Here is a 15949-nt window from a genome sequence, read left to right as displayed (position 1 = left end):
CATATTGAAAAAAGTAGATGTTAGCAAGACCAGATAGCGAAGTTATGTCTTGTAACAGCATCCCCCTTCTTTGAGGCTGAAGTCCTTTGAAAGCCAACAAGCCCAGTGGGAGCAATGATAGGCCATTTGTTAATCATGTAGTTCTCGGTCTAGCAGAGTGCAGCCCTAATGGAAGCAAGAGGATCTTTGCTAACATTTTGTATGTCTAAGAAATTCTTCTTCGAAATTTCCTCTTCCCAATCCAAATTCCTCGTCTAAAGACGTTCCGGATTGAAGGTAAGCTTAGGGCTTTCATATTGCGATCCATCACTTGGTGGGTCTCATCTTGACGGGGTTTAATGATGGTTTTAAAAAGCAGCCGTATTTGATTTCATTTAAAATTACTGTAAATTTAACTTTTAATATGGATATGGATTTGATTCAACACACTTCGATAAATCACATCACAAAATGTAAAATTTCTATTCATTTTAATTATTGTACTTGTATATTGGTAAAAAAACTTTTTTTTTTTGCTAGATAAATGTAGATCACATACTCATATTTATATATGCCTAAATAGATCAGATGCATCACATCATTTATAATCTATTTAATTAAAATATTTTAAGTAATTTAAATAAAATTTTGTAAAACATTTTTTTAAATTGATTTTTTTTCTCTCTACTATTATTTATATTAAAATTAATTTATATTTAATATCATATTTTTATTAAATAGACCATAAGTGATATGGTGATCCACTTAAGTATTTCTCATATATAATATAAAAGTTTCTAAAATAATTGATATTTTTATGATTTTATATACGTGTATGTGTGTGTATTGAATTATTACTGCTCGTATATAACTTGCATCGATATAAATTTTTTTGTTTTAAAAGGCTAGGGTTTCATTTAATTTCATGAGAAAATTTTTAAAAGAACGAGAATACGAAAATAATTTAGAATGAGAAACAAATGATAATAAGTTTTAAAAATGATTTATATGGCCAAAATTTTAAATAAAATCATAATAAGAAATTTTATTTGGCATGAAAGATTTTTTTTTTATACTATCTGGCTCGGAAAATTTGGGTTTAAAAAAAGGATAATATTCTAATACGATCATCCCGTAGCACTAAATAATAATATCATTTAACTATATAAAAAAAATTAAAAGTATCAAAAATATTAGTAGTACTTTTACAATACTATTTTAAATTAATAAAATGATAATTATTTTTCGACCCATACGTAATTCTCCCTAAAATTAACTAAACACCGACATAACACAATATCGTAGCAAGTAGCAGATCCCTTCTTCGTCGACGACCAAGCATTCCACACTCCGTCGGACGCCGTCCGCTGTTGTCAGCCCTGCGTGGTTGTTCTCGAGTAAGTAGTGAAGAAGGTTCGAACTCTAGGGCTTTCCCGAAATCCGGCGAGATTGATCTGTTCAATCTGGCTTGGAATCTAGGTTTGAGTTTATTCCCCGAATATCTGTTCCCTGCGTGGTTGTCCGTGCTTTGTTTTAATTTTTTTCATTTAAATTCGGCTTTGAATCTGGTCGTGTTATCATTTGAACATTGACGCTTTTAGAATTACGGAATATTTACAGGCTGAGTTTAATTTATATTTTTGTTAGTTTTAGCTTCAAAGTCATGTAAGTGGCTAGTATACTTCAGCCCTCTTCATTTGATTAACTAGAGTCTTGTATGCTTTGGATTGTGTTGTTTGCAACCTTGGATTTATTGTGTACTGGCATTCTGTTTATTAATATCTTTGTATTATCATTGATTTAGAAAATTCTCAAGGTAACAAAATAAGGGAATATTCTGAGTTTTTTGCTTGGATTCTCTACTCTGCCAGCTCTCTTTGTTTGATTCTGTGATAGTTTTGAAGCATTATATTATATGTATTTAATTTATCGAATTTTTGCCCGTGTTTTTGTGATTTGGTTGTCAATGATGAAGCTGAAATAGTTTTAGCTAGACATTGCTTATCGCTTAAACTGTTATTTAAGTTATCAAAATAAGATAGAGTTATGGCTATTTTCAAGATGATGTATTGTCCAAAATGCGTTTAAGTGGATTTCAATAATTCACTCACGTGTGAAGATTAGACAGACTCTTTGATTAATTGCTTTAAGGATAATTTTTCGTAGACTGTTTCTTGAATTATTATATTATGGTATTGCCGTTAATTAAAAAAAAAAAAAAGTTTGGCAATGCTGAGTGAAACGTAAACGTTGATGAATTAAGAGGGCAGCATATTTGCTGGCAAGAGCTGGTAAAATTTTAGCAGATTGTTGGATGCTAATTTTTTCTGTCTTCTAAGAATTCATCAAATCATGTCATTAAGGCTGATCTCATGGTCCACCATGGTCAGACCTGTTACCTCTGACCAGATTTCTTTTCAATTCACTTAAGGGGGGGTAATTCTGTGATCTTGCGCTGAATCTAGGAGTGTGGAGAATAGAGCATGCCTCGTAAAACTAGTTGCAGAGCCCCAAAGAAGTCTGGAAATGACTCAAATTTAAGCTTACCTTATCCAGAAAAAGAGTATGCGGCCATTTTTTATGTAAATTTCTGTTTTATGATTCTACTAATAGTTTGCTGCACTCATAATGGTTTTTGACTTTTTATTCTTTGTTTTGCTGCTTCTGTCGCCATTCTCTAACAGCTGTTATGAAGGAGAGCGTCTCACCAATTTGTTGCAATCAATTCATAGGTAACATTTTTCCAAATGCACTGCTTCATATTTTGATTCCAGTTATACTTATAATCTGTAATTATCTGCAAGCATCATTTGCTTGATGATGTTGTTCAATGAAGCAGAATGAAAAATCAACATTTTGATGACTGAACTGTATCTCTTTTGTCCAACTATCAATTGACATGCTTTTTTTCCCTATTGATTTCTTAATGAAGATTCTGGTGGACAGGGAGATCAAATCAGCGAGAACAATCGATGGAAATTCTTTACCGGAGAAAATATGGCTAAAGGTATAACTTCTAATTAGCTTAGGCGAACTGCAGAAAGCTATGATCAATATTGGAAGGAAATTTGCATAGATATATAACCTTTTTGTGATTCCACCAGCAACAATTTTCTGTGGGCGTCAACGATGTTACCCGTGTTCTTGAGCGCATGACACCATGTACTGAACTGCAAAGCTCTTCTCAGCTCTCTCCTTTAATCAGCTGCAGTAACAGAGCATCTTCAGTCAAGCTTCAGGTTGGCCACCTCTGTTTTTCTAATTTGTAATTAAATTATTTTTTCAGTTATTTACTTGTATAGCACCTGTATTATTGTTTAGTTTTCAGTAAGCAACCGTGTAATTATCACGGTAATTCATCCCATTATGTAATTCATCACTGTGCAACCTCTATTTTCATCACACATTAAAATTCTATTACTTGACTTTTAAAGCATGGGTAACTATTGGTATGAATGAATATCTTTCTCATGATCACTTATAACCTTTCTCCTGTCAAGACTTGTACATTTTTTTGACATGATTATTATCACAGAAGCCGAAAATAGACATTGCATTCTGATATGCAGGTTGTGCTAGTAGCTTTTGACTGTAATCCACGATGGCTGGTAAAGCATCTGCCAAGCTTGGCTTCGTCAAGGAAAGTGCCCCTGATCTTCGTTAGAGATAACAAAAAAGGTTCTTTGAGATTAGGTGAACTTGTAAATCTGAAAACTGCTATTGCTGTTGGCGTCAAGGTTGTGGCCCTCTTCCTCGACTACTTATATTTTGCTCATACGGCATGATCGTTGTTAGATATTAACTTATTTCTCCTCCAACGGACGCAGGCTAGAGAAAACACGATCAACAAAGTCTTGGAGAAAATCCTCCAACAGGATGGAGTTGAAGCTGGACCTGATTGTCCAAGTTCAGCTGAAACATCTGATGCGTAGTAGGCTCTTGGTCAGAGAAAATCAAATTTTGCTAGGTTTTAATCTCAAAAAAAAAAAAGTCTTCCAGACTTGAGTCTAAGTTGCAGCGTAAGTGGCCTTTTCTTCTCGTCACATTTGTTAAAGAAAATCTAATTTTAAAGTACAAGGCAGAGTTCGTATAGACGAGCCTCAAAGCCGGCTCCATTTTAAGCATTTTATAATTTCTTGGTGTGCTCTCCTATGCTATAGGTGAGGTACCTTATGAAATGCTTATCTTTACATTCAACATTTAGCTAGCCTAGCAATCAGAAATATACGTCACAGTAATGGGTTTCAAGAGCTTGACAAGATGTTCAGGAACAGACACTTGATGTGGAAGGCTATGCAGCGCTGACTGGATCAGGGTTAGCATTTCCCCGGCCACGTGCTTTAGGTTTAACGGATTTCTGCTTCTCCATTTTTTCCTCATCTTGCTTTACCAGCACTGGTTGGAACTGCCAAAATTAAAAAGAAAATAGGGAAAATGGAAAAACCTTGGTTATTTGATTGTAATAATGTCAATCTAAGGCGGAAAAATCTGGAGCTTAAAACAATATCCAAATTCACACCTGATAGATAGAATATATAACATTCCTTCTTATCTGCGCCATCATCTCTAAGAAAAGGTTGTAGCCTTCAAGCTTATACTCGATGAGTGGGTCCCGTTGCGCATAACCACGTAACCCTACGGCTTGCTGAACAAATTTAAGTGCTTGCAAATGTTCCTTCCACAGGCGATCGATGTTGCTCAAAATGAGGAACCGCTCAGCTTCTTTCATCAATCCCGGAGCTTGTTCCTCCACAATATCCTGTGGCAGCAATTCAAAAATTGACGGCGAAATGGGGCAATTTTCTTTTTATAACAAACTATGGAGTGATCTTTATTCAAACTTATGCTTGATAAGCGAATAAATTAACTGACCCTTTTCTGCAAATAGGCTTCACGGCCGCGAAGTCGGAGATAATTCTGTAATTCCTCATAATTTGAACATTTGATTGTCAGCAAATCAGGGCTCAAATCATTTAGCAGGTAGCAATATCTGAAGAATATTTACCCTCCGTTAGCAAGCTACTAGCGCCAAATTAAACCAAGACATCACTTGCCAACACAGCAGCTACTATGAAGGACGACAATAGTTTCCAAATCAAAGATGATTCAAGAATATATAGATCATGTATGAATATGCCTGTAAGGGCAGAATCAAAGCTCCGCATAACCAAAATAAGGTTCCACTTACTGCTGAATTTTGGCAACGAGTTTTTCAAGATCCCAGCTTTCTTTTGGAGCACCGGAACCAATGTTGGCCTAATTCAACACAATACTAATCTTAAAACTATTCCAGATCTAGGACGTAATAATGGCACACCTCCATGGGTATTTATGAAAAAAATGGTTAAAAGCAAAACGTACCTCTAAAATGTCATCCATTGTCAATTCTGCATATTCAATAATAAGAGACTGCAGATCCTCAGATTGAAGGGCTCGCCTCCTCTCGGTATAAACACGGTCTCTTTGGCTGTTAAGGACATCGTCATACTCAAACAATTGCTTCCGAATATCAAAGAAGTAGTTCTCCACTTTCCTTTGAGCTTCATCCAATGCTTTGGTCAGCATCTTGGACTCAATAGGCAGGTCTTCAACTCTGAAAGCTCGCATTAAACCCTACAGATCAGATCACAATATTGAAAACATCTTAGCAGTCAGATCAAGGATAGCAGCAAACACCAAGAGCAGTCACCAGAATACCTGAATTCGGTCTCCACCAAATATCCGAAAAATGTTATCTTCAAGACTCAGGAAGAAGCGTGAACTTCCTGGATCTCCTTGTCTTCCACTTCGGCCACGCAGCTATAAGGATACAAATTGAAACTTCTAAGATACTTCCTCTGTAACATTGTTTTTTGTAAAAGGTGAGGATGGAGAGGGCATAAGAATCTAGGATGGGTGAGAAATTTGTTTATTTCTTTATTTTTTGAAAAAAAAAAAGGGAATAGGCAGGCTGTACAAGCTGTTCTCCTCCCATCCTTGCCCCCCGCCCAAAAAAAAAAAAAAATGACATAGTGAACCTGATTATCGATTCGCCTCGATTCATGGCGCTCTGTGCCCACTACATGCAGTCCACCAGCTGCCACAACCTGCAGCCATTATGATAATTAGAAACACATCAAAATAAATCAAGTAAATTATCTTTTAAGCGACAAGCTTACCTGCTTCCTCTCTTCCTCAGTGAAGACCTTGTACTCTTTAACAATTTCTAGAAAAGCACTCCGCAGCTTAGCAATGACTTCATCCTGTGCAGGACCCTACATAAATATTATACGATGCTAGCATTTTGGTTAACATGATAAAAAACTGCCAGAAATTTGAGTTATGACGGGAGAATCATCATATACCAAAAAAAAAAAAAAAAATTGAATAAATTACTGGTCCCATCCTTAAAATTAAAGATTACTAACTTTTCAATTTAATCCCTCAATAATTTTCATTTTTCAACCAATCATTTTCTTTGGTGGAACAAATAAAGAAGATATGTCCATGACTTTCGCAGATGAAGGGACAAAAATGATTGGGAATAAATGGAGGGAGGGTTTCACTTTGAAGGACCAAGTCAAGAAGTTCATATCTTTCAGGGATAAAAACTGTAATTTATTCTAAATTCATCATTCAGGCCTTCTAATTTCTTAGTATTAGTTCGATAGAAAAATCAATCATCGTCAGATACTGTCACCTTCTCACAAGAGCATGATAGGCGCTCCTCTGCTTCAAGCTCGGTCAATGATCTTTGACCCCATGTTTTAACAGCTAATTGCACAGCCTCCTCAGCCAACTTGGTATTTTTATCTGATAGTTTGCACGGGAACAACTTCTCATTCACCTGGAAAATGGTATACTTGAGTTGCAGACCAGGTTTTAAATTATAGCTTCTTAAGAGCAGTGTTGTTAAGCAGAAGGTAATTAATTATAACAAGAAAACCAAATTCCATACCTTCCATGTCTTCACGGGAAGAGGTTTCTTTACTGATACAAAGACTCCTTCAGCTGGCTTGACAACCCTGCAATTGTGGTCATATAAAAAATGTAGCGAACCTTTCAAGATGGTGACAACGAAAACTTCAAGCTCAAGGAATACAACTAAGGAAATCCCGTATTATGACTAACTAAAGACTATGTTGCCTCAAGTAATAACATTACCGTGGCATCAGTATATCACGTAGCTTTAATCTTGCCATAAATTCAGCATTACCACCCAGAATTATATCTGTTCCACGACCAGCCATATTGGTGGCGATTGTTACAGCCCCAAAACGACCACTCTGTGCTACAATTTCTGCTTCTCTCTCAACATTTTCTGGTTTTGCATTAAGAACCTTTAAACAATACATGTTTCATTAAATTCATAAAAAATGATAAAAAAGATTATGGGATTAAGCTTCACTCACGTCCTTTCACATTGAAGATTGGTAAGTCAATGTTAGCAACAATTGGCTTTAGTTAGGCAATAGTTACATGAAAAATCTAACTTATCCAAAGAAGTTATAGTTAAACCAGGTTTCATTTGGAAAATAAGTCTTCTAATGTTTGGCTGACTGGCCACAAAAGGAAAAAAAAAAAAAAAAACGGAGATCTCACCTCATGCGGAATTCCAGCTTCTTTCAATTGTTCAGACAAAGAATCACTCTGTTCAACACTGGTGGTGCCAACAAGTACTGGGCGACCAGTTTTGTGCATTCTAGAAATTTCCACTACGACTGCCTGCCACTTACCAGTTGTTGCCCTAAAAACAACATCAGACTCATCCTAGGAGTTTCACCCAAAAAAAAAAAAAAGATACAATCAGGAGATATAAAATCAAAAAATTTACTAAAACAATTTTTAGCATGTAATGGTTCCAAATGTTAGTGATGGATCATTTTTAAGGGATTTTATCCACCCCTACTCCCTTCTTTGCATGAGTAGAATAGGGGGGAGGGGGGGACTACTGTTAAAAGTTTAACTTTGCCTGAGTGACCAACAGTACATAAAGTGCTTCATATAGATGATAAACAAGATAAAACCTTTCTTATCATAGGCTTATTTGTTGGTACAACTGTAACTTTAAGCTTGTAAATGCTCTCAAATTCTGTGCTCTCGGTTGCTGCAGTACCAGTCATTCCACAGAGTTTTGGGAACTGTAAAAATAAATATTTACATGGATCGCAATAGTGACTAAAGCAAATAAATTATCAAATGATTACTGGTTCAATCAATTCAGAAATAACATTTCCCAACCTGCAGAAAGAAATTCTGATAACTAATTGAAGCCAGTGTCACAGTTTCATTTTGAATGGGCAGCCCTTCCTTTGCTTCAACTGCTTGGTGAAGTCCATCACTCCACCTTCTACCCTACCAATCAAGTAAATAAAAATACTTGAGACTTGGGGGACCAGCAGAGTTTTGCTCCCCTTTTATAATCTGAGCACATGGAATACTCATTATCTTTTATTCACCAGCAAGAACAAGGTAAAAAAATATAATTATATGCCCACCACTTGCTTGTTAAGCATGAGGCTGCGCATGTAACAAGTAGCATGGGCCAGAGTTTCCATTGAGAAATAGTTTGTCTTTCATGGAAGGAGGAAAACTATTGTTCAGGTGAAAACAAATTAAATTAATTAGTTTTTCTTGGTCAAAATAGTATGTGTTGAATCTTCAACCCACATTGGGTGGATTTTTATTAAAACAATCTTGCGAGTATTAACAAGGCCAATTTATGATTTGCTTGAACAACTGGATCAAAGATTTTACGGGCATGTTATATCAATCTTTAATAAGTTTAGATAATGATGGTATTGCTATTACAGGAAAATTGTCACAGCTTATCCAGTGGAGGGTACATTAAGAATTTGATGTTCTTTTGTTTGCCAATCATAAACTGCAATAAAACATTGGCATTATTCATAATTTTAAATAGATTTCTGATGATTAGCAATCTTTGAAAACAAGAAACGTCAAGATTATGAGTATAGCTACACATAAAATGCCACTCAAGAGAATGCTATTTTCATAGACCTTCCCTTCACCAGTTGTTTGTTTGCTAAAATAAGGTCTAGTACAATCTCTAAATATAATCATTGTCAAAATAACTTAAGGAAATAGAAAGTAATATCACTTTCAAAAGAAAAGCATTTATGTAACACCAGGATAAATATAAATAAGGAATTCTCAAGGATCACCACTTGACATCACATGAATTATTAAGCTGCATGGAAAATTCTGACATGTGTACCTTATCGAAACAAGCCCAAACTATCAGAGAAAAATGTTAATATGAGAATATTGATTACAAAACAAAATACCTGCATAACTCGCCCAGTAAATTCATCCACAATTAGGACCTCTTTTCCACGAATTATGTAGTTTACATCTCGAAGAAATAGTTCTTTGGCTTTTATTGCATTTAGGATATACAAAGCCCACTGTTCTCGAGGATCATATAAATCTTTAACACCTAAAATTTCTTCAGCATCTTCATAGCCCTGTTCAGTGAGTAATACAGTTTTTTGTTTCTCGTCCACCTACAAGAACAATTGTATAAAAGAAAAATTATACTACAAATATCCACCGGTAATAAAACATGCGTCCACTCTGTTTAGCAAAAATCAAAATAAATTATAGTCATAAATTTAACTCAATGCTTGAATTTCATTTAGCCACCTATAAAGGCAAAATAAAACGTTCAGCAGTTTCTAGAAAAATTCACATAACATGTTATGTTTTTGATTCTATGCTTATCAGCATCAAATCTTAATAGTTCATCCACATGTGAAATTACACAAGAACCACTCTGCTAACAGTCTCAAGGTGAGCAGCTAAAGTTAACCAGCAAAGATCAAATTTTCCGTTAACACCAGAATAGCATTTCATTCTGTAATATTTATACAACCCTATTCCTAATAACCAATTTAACGTTTTTGGTTTCTAGCACTAACAAATCTAATAAGCAGACCAACTTAAGATAGCTTATCAAACAAAAAGTGAGCTGAGCAATGTACAGAGAGAATTTATCAATTACTAACTTGATAAACCCTCAAATGATATCAATTATAGATACTTCGATAGGTACAGTGAATTTCCACATATATCCACGACTTAGCAGCCTTACAGTGTAATGTATCTCTTGTTCAAAGGCTGTTGCGATCTTTGCAGCTCTATAATATCGATCACTGGGTTTCTCTGCAGGTCCTGATATAATGAGAGGAGTTCTAGCTTCATCAATGAGAATAGAATCAACCTCATCAATGATACAGTAATTAAAGCCCCTTAAGACAAGCTCCTCTACATTCTGCAGATTGCACAAATTAAAATTCAGCATGATATGAATGAGTTCAAGCCAATTTGTACCAAGTACATACTAAATGAAACAATATGTAAAGGAAGAATCACTTTCCGTGGCAAGGTTGTCTCTTAAATAATCAAAACCAAGCTCACTATTCGTCACATATGTTATATCACATAAGTAGTTTTCCCGTCTTTGCTCACTTGTCATATTCTCTGCCCAAGAAACAAAGCTATGTTATGCCACAAAGATATAGTTCAAAATGCTGTTAATAATGAAGAAATTCAATGACTAAAGAGAGGGCCTTAAAAACCAAGGCCAAGTTACATCAAGGATGAATGGACTTAAATTGAGAAATGTCAATAGAGACAAGCAACACAATAGTGAACATAATCTTGGCTGAAAATCGGTAAATTAGATTTTTTTTTCCCCAAAAGAACATATTTATGCAACAATAAGAGGGGGAACTGAGGAATAAGACATACGTTGGATGAGGCCAACCTTCAACCCAAGAAAGCGGGGAACTTGACCAACCCACTCACAATCACGTCGAGCCAGATAATCATTGACAGTAACAACATGAACACCATTCCCACTTAATGCATTTAAATAAGCTGGCAAAATAGCAACAAGGGTCTTCCCTTCTCCGGTCCTCATTTCAGCTATTTCTCCCTTATGGAGAACCATGCCACCTATATGACCCAAATACCAAAAAGCAATAAAATTTCCTGTCATGGATACATAATAAACAAAGAAAAACTTATTGTATCAATAGCATGGCTGTAAAAACTATATATGATATTGATGGAGTTGAAACCAAAAGTGATTCTTGTGTGCTTAAAGAAGCATAGTTCTTCCCCCTCATAGGCTAGTTTTTTGCCCCCCGGGGGGGGGGGGGTTTTCCCTTCATGATTATTTAGGTTTCCATCAATTGATATCAAAGCTAGACCAACCTCTGCAAAAAGGGCTATTTGCAAAAGGTGCAACCTAATGGCCAGAGTGAGAGCAGCAAAGTGCAGCCAAAGGGACCCAAAAAGGTATATATAGGCTGCATTTTGTGTAGCTGTTGAGTTCCTGCTATGAGCTTCAGTTATTTATGACCAAAATGAAGATTTTGATGTTTACAAGAAAAACTAATTCTTAAAAAGATTTTGTACCAGAACTTCAACGAGCTGTAACTAAATGTAAATTTGCAACAAACCATACATGACATACCTATTAGTTGGACATCAAAGGGTCGAAGGCCCAGAACCCTCTTTGAAGCCTCTCTTACAACAGCAAATGCCTCCTGCAAGAGTCTTATTTTTTTGTCACTTAACAAAAGCAACACATCTGTATTATCGTTTATATAATAAAATGAGAATCAATAACAACAGCTGCAAGCGAACTTTTTGGATTAGGACTGACTTATCCCATGCTCTACCACTATCATTTCCAGGAAACGATGAAAGGCAGCGAATGGAAGTGAAACAAATTTTCCACCCTATGCTGCATCTGTTCCCCACGGCAAGTGAAAACAAGTCAAGCTTCCAATTCTACCTAAACTACCCTGCAATCTTATTCCTAGAATTCCAGGTATGTCTAGGAAAATACGAGGAAAGCGTTAAAAGAAAAATCATGATTTTACACTCACAGGAAGGAGAGAATCCAAAGTTTCGCCCTGTTGTGCCCGTTCTCTCAATAGAAAAGTTTTCTCCCTCAGTTCCGAATCCGACAAAGCGGACATCTTCGCTTCCAATCCATTGATGATGTTAACAGTTGCAGCATATTGTTGCCTGGTCGACTCTCCGGTATCGGCACCTTTAAAAATCCCGCCTAATAAGCCTCCAAGCGAAGCTACCACACGCATAGACCGCGTTCTACTGCTAGTGCTTCCCTTAGTCGACGCTTTGGATCTGGAAACCAACATTCGAAGGTGTTCTATACCAAGAAAATAGGAATCTGATAGGCTTTTCTGGTAATAGCATTTCTGTCTCGTCGAAGTATTAGAAACACAAGGTATGGCGGGGTAATGCTTCGCCAGAGGCGTGTTACAAAGCGAGGTTGCCATGATTAGCATGAATTAAGAGCGTTAAGTTGAGTGTCCGACTTCTGAAGAAATTTGTCAACGCCGAAGCTCCTAATTGTACGTACTTGAATAAGTTCATGCTCTATTGGTCCGACTGCTAAAACCAGCAACGGAGTGCACCCCCACCTTCTTATGGATATTGGTTAGCAAGGGGGCAACCCCAAATGGGATAAGGTAGCGGCAGATCATATGCATGAAGGTCTATGATAGAAGCATGGAAATGCGCACCGTTTCACAGTTCATCTCCGCCGAGACCTGGAGTGCTGAAATAATCTCGAATCCGTCAAGTTCAGGCCTTGCCTTCTCGAGTCGAGGCCCAGTCTACCCACGAGAGATTCTAGTTTCAATTTCTGTCAAATGAAAAAATCGAGATACAGCGGCTAGCATAAAAGCTAATGACAAATTAATATTTAAATTTGTGCTAGGTGAAATGCCCACACAATTAGATTGCCTTCAGGAGGAAACCAATGAATAATAAATTGAAATACAAGAGAAATATTTTATGTGTGTGTGTAAAAAGTAGAAATACAATTAAAATATGGCCCGGCAAAAAATGGAAAGAAAGGTGGTGAGAAATATGAACATCTTTCCCCTATTTACTCGATTAAATATATTGCATGAGGTTTGGGATATTATCTCGGTGGATGATGCCAACATGCTTCTTGTGGTAGGTTAACTGGAGACCACGAAGGGAAACGGAGACCTGGCCTTACAAAAAAAAATTTGGCTAATAGAATTCAAAAAAAGGATAGACTCGATTCTCATGGGTGATGAGGGATGAGGGCCGGGCAAGCTTAATTTTTTATTTTTCACCTCTTTTTAAAAACTTAATTTTTATTTAAAGAGCTTAAAATCAAGCCGGCAAGCTCTATTTTAAAAACAGTAAAATAAAATTATAAATTATAAATTAATTAAAATATTTTAAAATTTTAAAAAGATCTCATAATTTTTTACAAATTAAACAACACATAGTTAAAAGTTAGTAAAAAATTCAAATCTTGATTAAAAAAATAATTCATTTTTTATAAATGCACAAACATAATAATTATAGAAAAATAAAAAATATTAAAAATTTTATACTGTACATTGATATTTATTAAATTATAGTAAATTAATTTTAGAATAAATCAAAATTAATAATAATATAACACGTGTAGGATCAGGATTTCAGGTGAGTAAGTTTTTCTTGACTTCAAAAGCATGTTCCACCAAAAAAAAAATTAATAATAATATAACAGAGTGTAAAAAGCCGTTCGAGCCCGAGCCCCTTTTATACAAGGTTATTTTAAAAAAAATTATTTTTAAAACTCAAACCCTTATTTAAATAAGGTCTTCAGACTTGACCCTTATTCGCGGCACTTATTTAAATAGCTACAATAGATTATAATTAAGATATTAAAAATTAAGCTGATCATTATATTAATCAAAGTAATGATTTAAGAGTCAATGACTCAATCAAAGTCAAATCAGGATCAAATCGGCAATGAATAAAATAATAAATTTTAATTAAAATATATAAAACATATAATTTAAATAAAAAAGATATTAATCCTCAAAACATTAATAAAATAGATAAAAAAATCCAAATAACTGAGAGGCAAGAAAAATTGAAAATAAAAAATATTTTAATTATCAGAATATATTCACAAAGTTAAGGAAAAGGAGATTGGTGTGTAGATAATATTTTAAATATTAATTTTTAAAAACTTTGAAAAATAAAAAACCACAGCTAAAAAAAGTGAAGAAGCGTGCATTAGTTGGCATGAGAGGTCAGTCACAACGCTATTAATGCCATGTTTTCAAAAAAGTTCATTAGCAAAGAAAGGAGAGAAACAGAAACGAGAAGCAGTCATTGCCATGTCTCTCCTCTTATTCTCTTCACATTTCCTACCATTTCGCCTATTCTTATTTCCTCTTAGCTTTCATCCAAAAAGAAAAGAAAAGAAACGACAAGCGGAGATGACACTGGAGAGGGGATGACCAAACAGCAAAGCAGCTCAATGACAAAGAAGCAGCTCAACGGCAAGGCAAACTTCTGCTTTACCGAGGCTGATAGCAAGGAGAGATAGAGACTCGAGATCAACAGCAAGAAGAGATGGAAACTTGAGGTCGACAGTGAGGCTGAAGACACGATTAATAGCCAGGCTAAGGATTCATCTATATTTTATATCAATGTTTTCAAAATCGAATTGGATATTGAATCGAAAAGATTAGCGATTTACGGTTTGCATGGTCCAACTTGGTTGGACTAATGCTCAAATCGGTGACTAATAATTAAATTAAAAAATTATATATATATATAATAATTTAAATATAAAAAACAAATATGAAATTACTACTTAACTTAAAAAAATTAAATATTTTAAGCTTATTATGATTTAATAAACCACACAATACAATATAACATCAAATGATTAAAAAAATTGATCATTTTCTAGAAAAATTTGACAAAAAAAGAGGCATTTTTTGAATAGTCGATTTTTGAAATCCAGAATTAGTTCTTGGCTTGATTTCAGTTTTCATTTCGATCGCTAGTTCAAAGCAACCCAATCAGGCCTAACTCTCCAAACGATTTTTTGGCTTGACCAAATTGTTAGCTTGATCGGTTGACGGTTCGACCAATCTGATCGTCCGATTTAGTTTGATTTTTAAATCATTGTTTTAGATTCAGGCATTCAAGTTTCATGTTAAAAAAAAAAAACCAAAAACTACATCCTTGGGGTTATTCTAGGCAAAAAATATAACTTGACTAACCCATTGGGTTATATCAAATCAACCCCAAGTTGATTGGGTTATTTTAGGTCAGCTTCAAAACAATTTAAATGAAAAACCGAACTCATCAAATTGTCAATTTATAAAGTATCAATTAAATTGGCTGGCATGGTTCAATTTTTTATACCATGATATAATTTTGTTTGCTCTATGAGTTTAAGAAAATTAAGTTATGCACTGAAAATATGCAAGGAATCATGAATATTCATGACATTAATTATTCAAGCTACAATATTATTTAAGATGCCAAGGGTTAATATGAAAATTGGGGGTTTTTTTTTTTATGAGCATGTATGTAAATGGTAAACGTTTTTTTTTGGTAAAAAAGAAATCTTATTAGTTTTCATTATAGCTTTCTGCCTTTCCATTTTATTACCAAAAAAAAAAAAACTTTGTCATAATAATAAAATCTTTATAAATTATCTAAAATTCCAAAGGTAGAAACTCAACAAAGAATAAGACCATTTATTTCACCCAAAAAAACGAGCCAACATGAATTCGGTAGATGAATTGATTGGGTAATTGGATTCACTTTATATTTACCTAAGACTGCATAAAGAATGAACGAGATAAGATTTCAATCTAACTTAAAATTTATTTTTTTTTGTAAAAAAGATTGAGCTAAGCAATCCATAATCTATTATAATTTAGGCTAAATTGGAAGTCATTTAAGGCTGAACTTAATCTATAAAATTAAGAGACTGATTACAGTAGTTCAATATCTCACTTTTTTTTCTTTTTTCTCGTTGCTCTATAAGAGGCAATAATTTATTTTAATTTTGTAAACACTTAAGACAACAAAAATACTTATATGAAATTTATCACAAAACATTAAAAGCTAATCATAATAACTTGATTGATTT

At 34.6% G+C, this 15949-nt stretch overlaps 2 protein-coding genes across 8 annotated transcripts; one reads left to right on the top strand and one right to left on the bottom strand.

Annotated features, from left to right (window-relative positions):
* The first annotated feature begins 1222 nt into the window (after positions 1-1222).
* Positions 1223-4111, top strand: LOC129311387 (uncharacterized). 7 transcript variants are annotated; one of them, XM_054953685.1, is made up of 7 exons: positions 1223-1376; positions 2411-2542; positions 2664-2711; positions 2926-2986; positions 3084-3218; positions 3549-3716; positions 3807-4111. In XM_054953685.1, the coding sequence occupies exons 2-7, from the start codon at positions 2463-2465 to the stop codon at positions 3909-3911; spliced, it is 597 nt and encodes a 198-aa protein (XP_054809660.1). In that variant the 5' UTR covers positions 1223-1376; positions 2411-2462; the 3' UTR covers positions 3912-4111. The 7 variants fall into 7 exon arrangements, with proteins under 7 accessions (XP_054809660.1, XP_054809692.1, XP_054809676.1 ...); XM_054953717.1 differs by having other exon boundaries at positions 1249-1376; positions 2445-2542; XM_054953701.1 differs by having other exon boundaries at positions 1269-1392.
* Positions 4064-12594, bottom strand: LOC129311379 (protein translocase subunit SecA, chloroplastic). Its single transcript, XM_054953666.1, has 20 exons — positions 11880-12594; positions 11462-11534; positions 10732-10938; positions 10359-10461; positions 10073-10253; positions 9267-9485; positions 8200-8313; positions 7986-8099; positions 7561-7728; positions 7123-7298; positions 6917-6983; positions 6659-6805; positions 6138-6233; positions 5997-6065; positions 5677-5778; positions 5341-5592; positions 5168-5235; positions 4852-4969; positions 4499-4738; positions 4064-4384 (listed from the first exon to the last, which is right to left on the bottom strand). Exons 1-20 carry the CDS (start codon positions 12303-12305, stop codon positions 4271-4273), a joined length of 3054 nt encoding a protein of 1017 aa, XP_054809641.1. The 5' UTR covers positions 12306-12594; the 3' UTR covers positions 4064-4270.
* Between the last annotated feature and the right edge of the window lie 3355 nt (positions 12595-15949).

The sequence above is a fragment of the Prosopis cineraria genome, unplaced genomic scaffold, assembly GCF_029017545.1.
Source record: "Prosopis cineraria cultivar Desert tree isolate PC_DT_omini unplaced genomic scaffold, ASM2901754v1 PC1, whole genome shotgun sequence".
Lineage (NCBI taxonomy): Eukaryota > Viridiplantae > Streptophyta > Magnoliopsida > Fabales > Fabaceae > Prosopis > Prosopis cineraria.
Note: the sequence above shows the minus strand (reverse complement) of the source record. Positions and strands in the feature narration are given on the sequence as shown.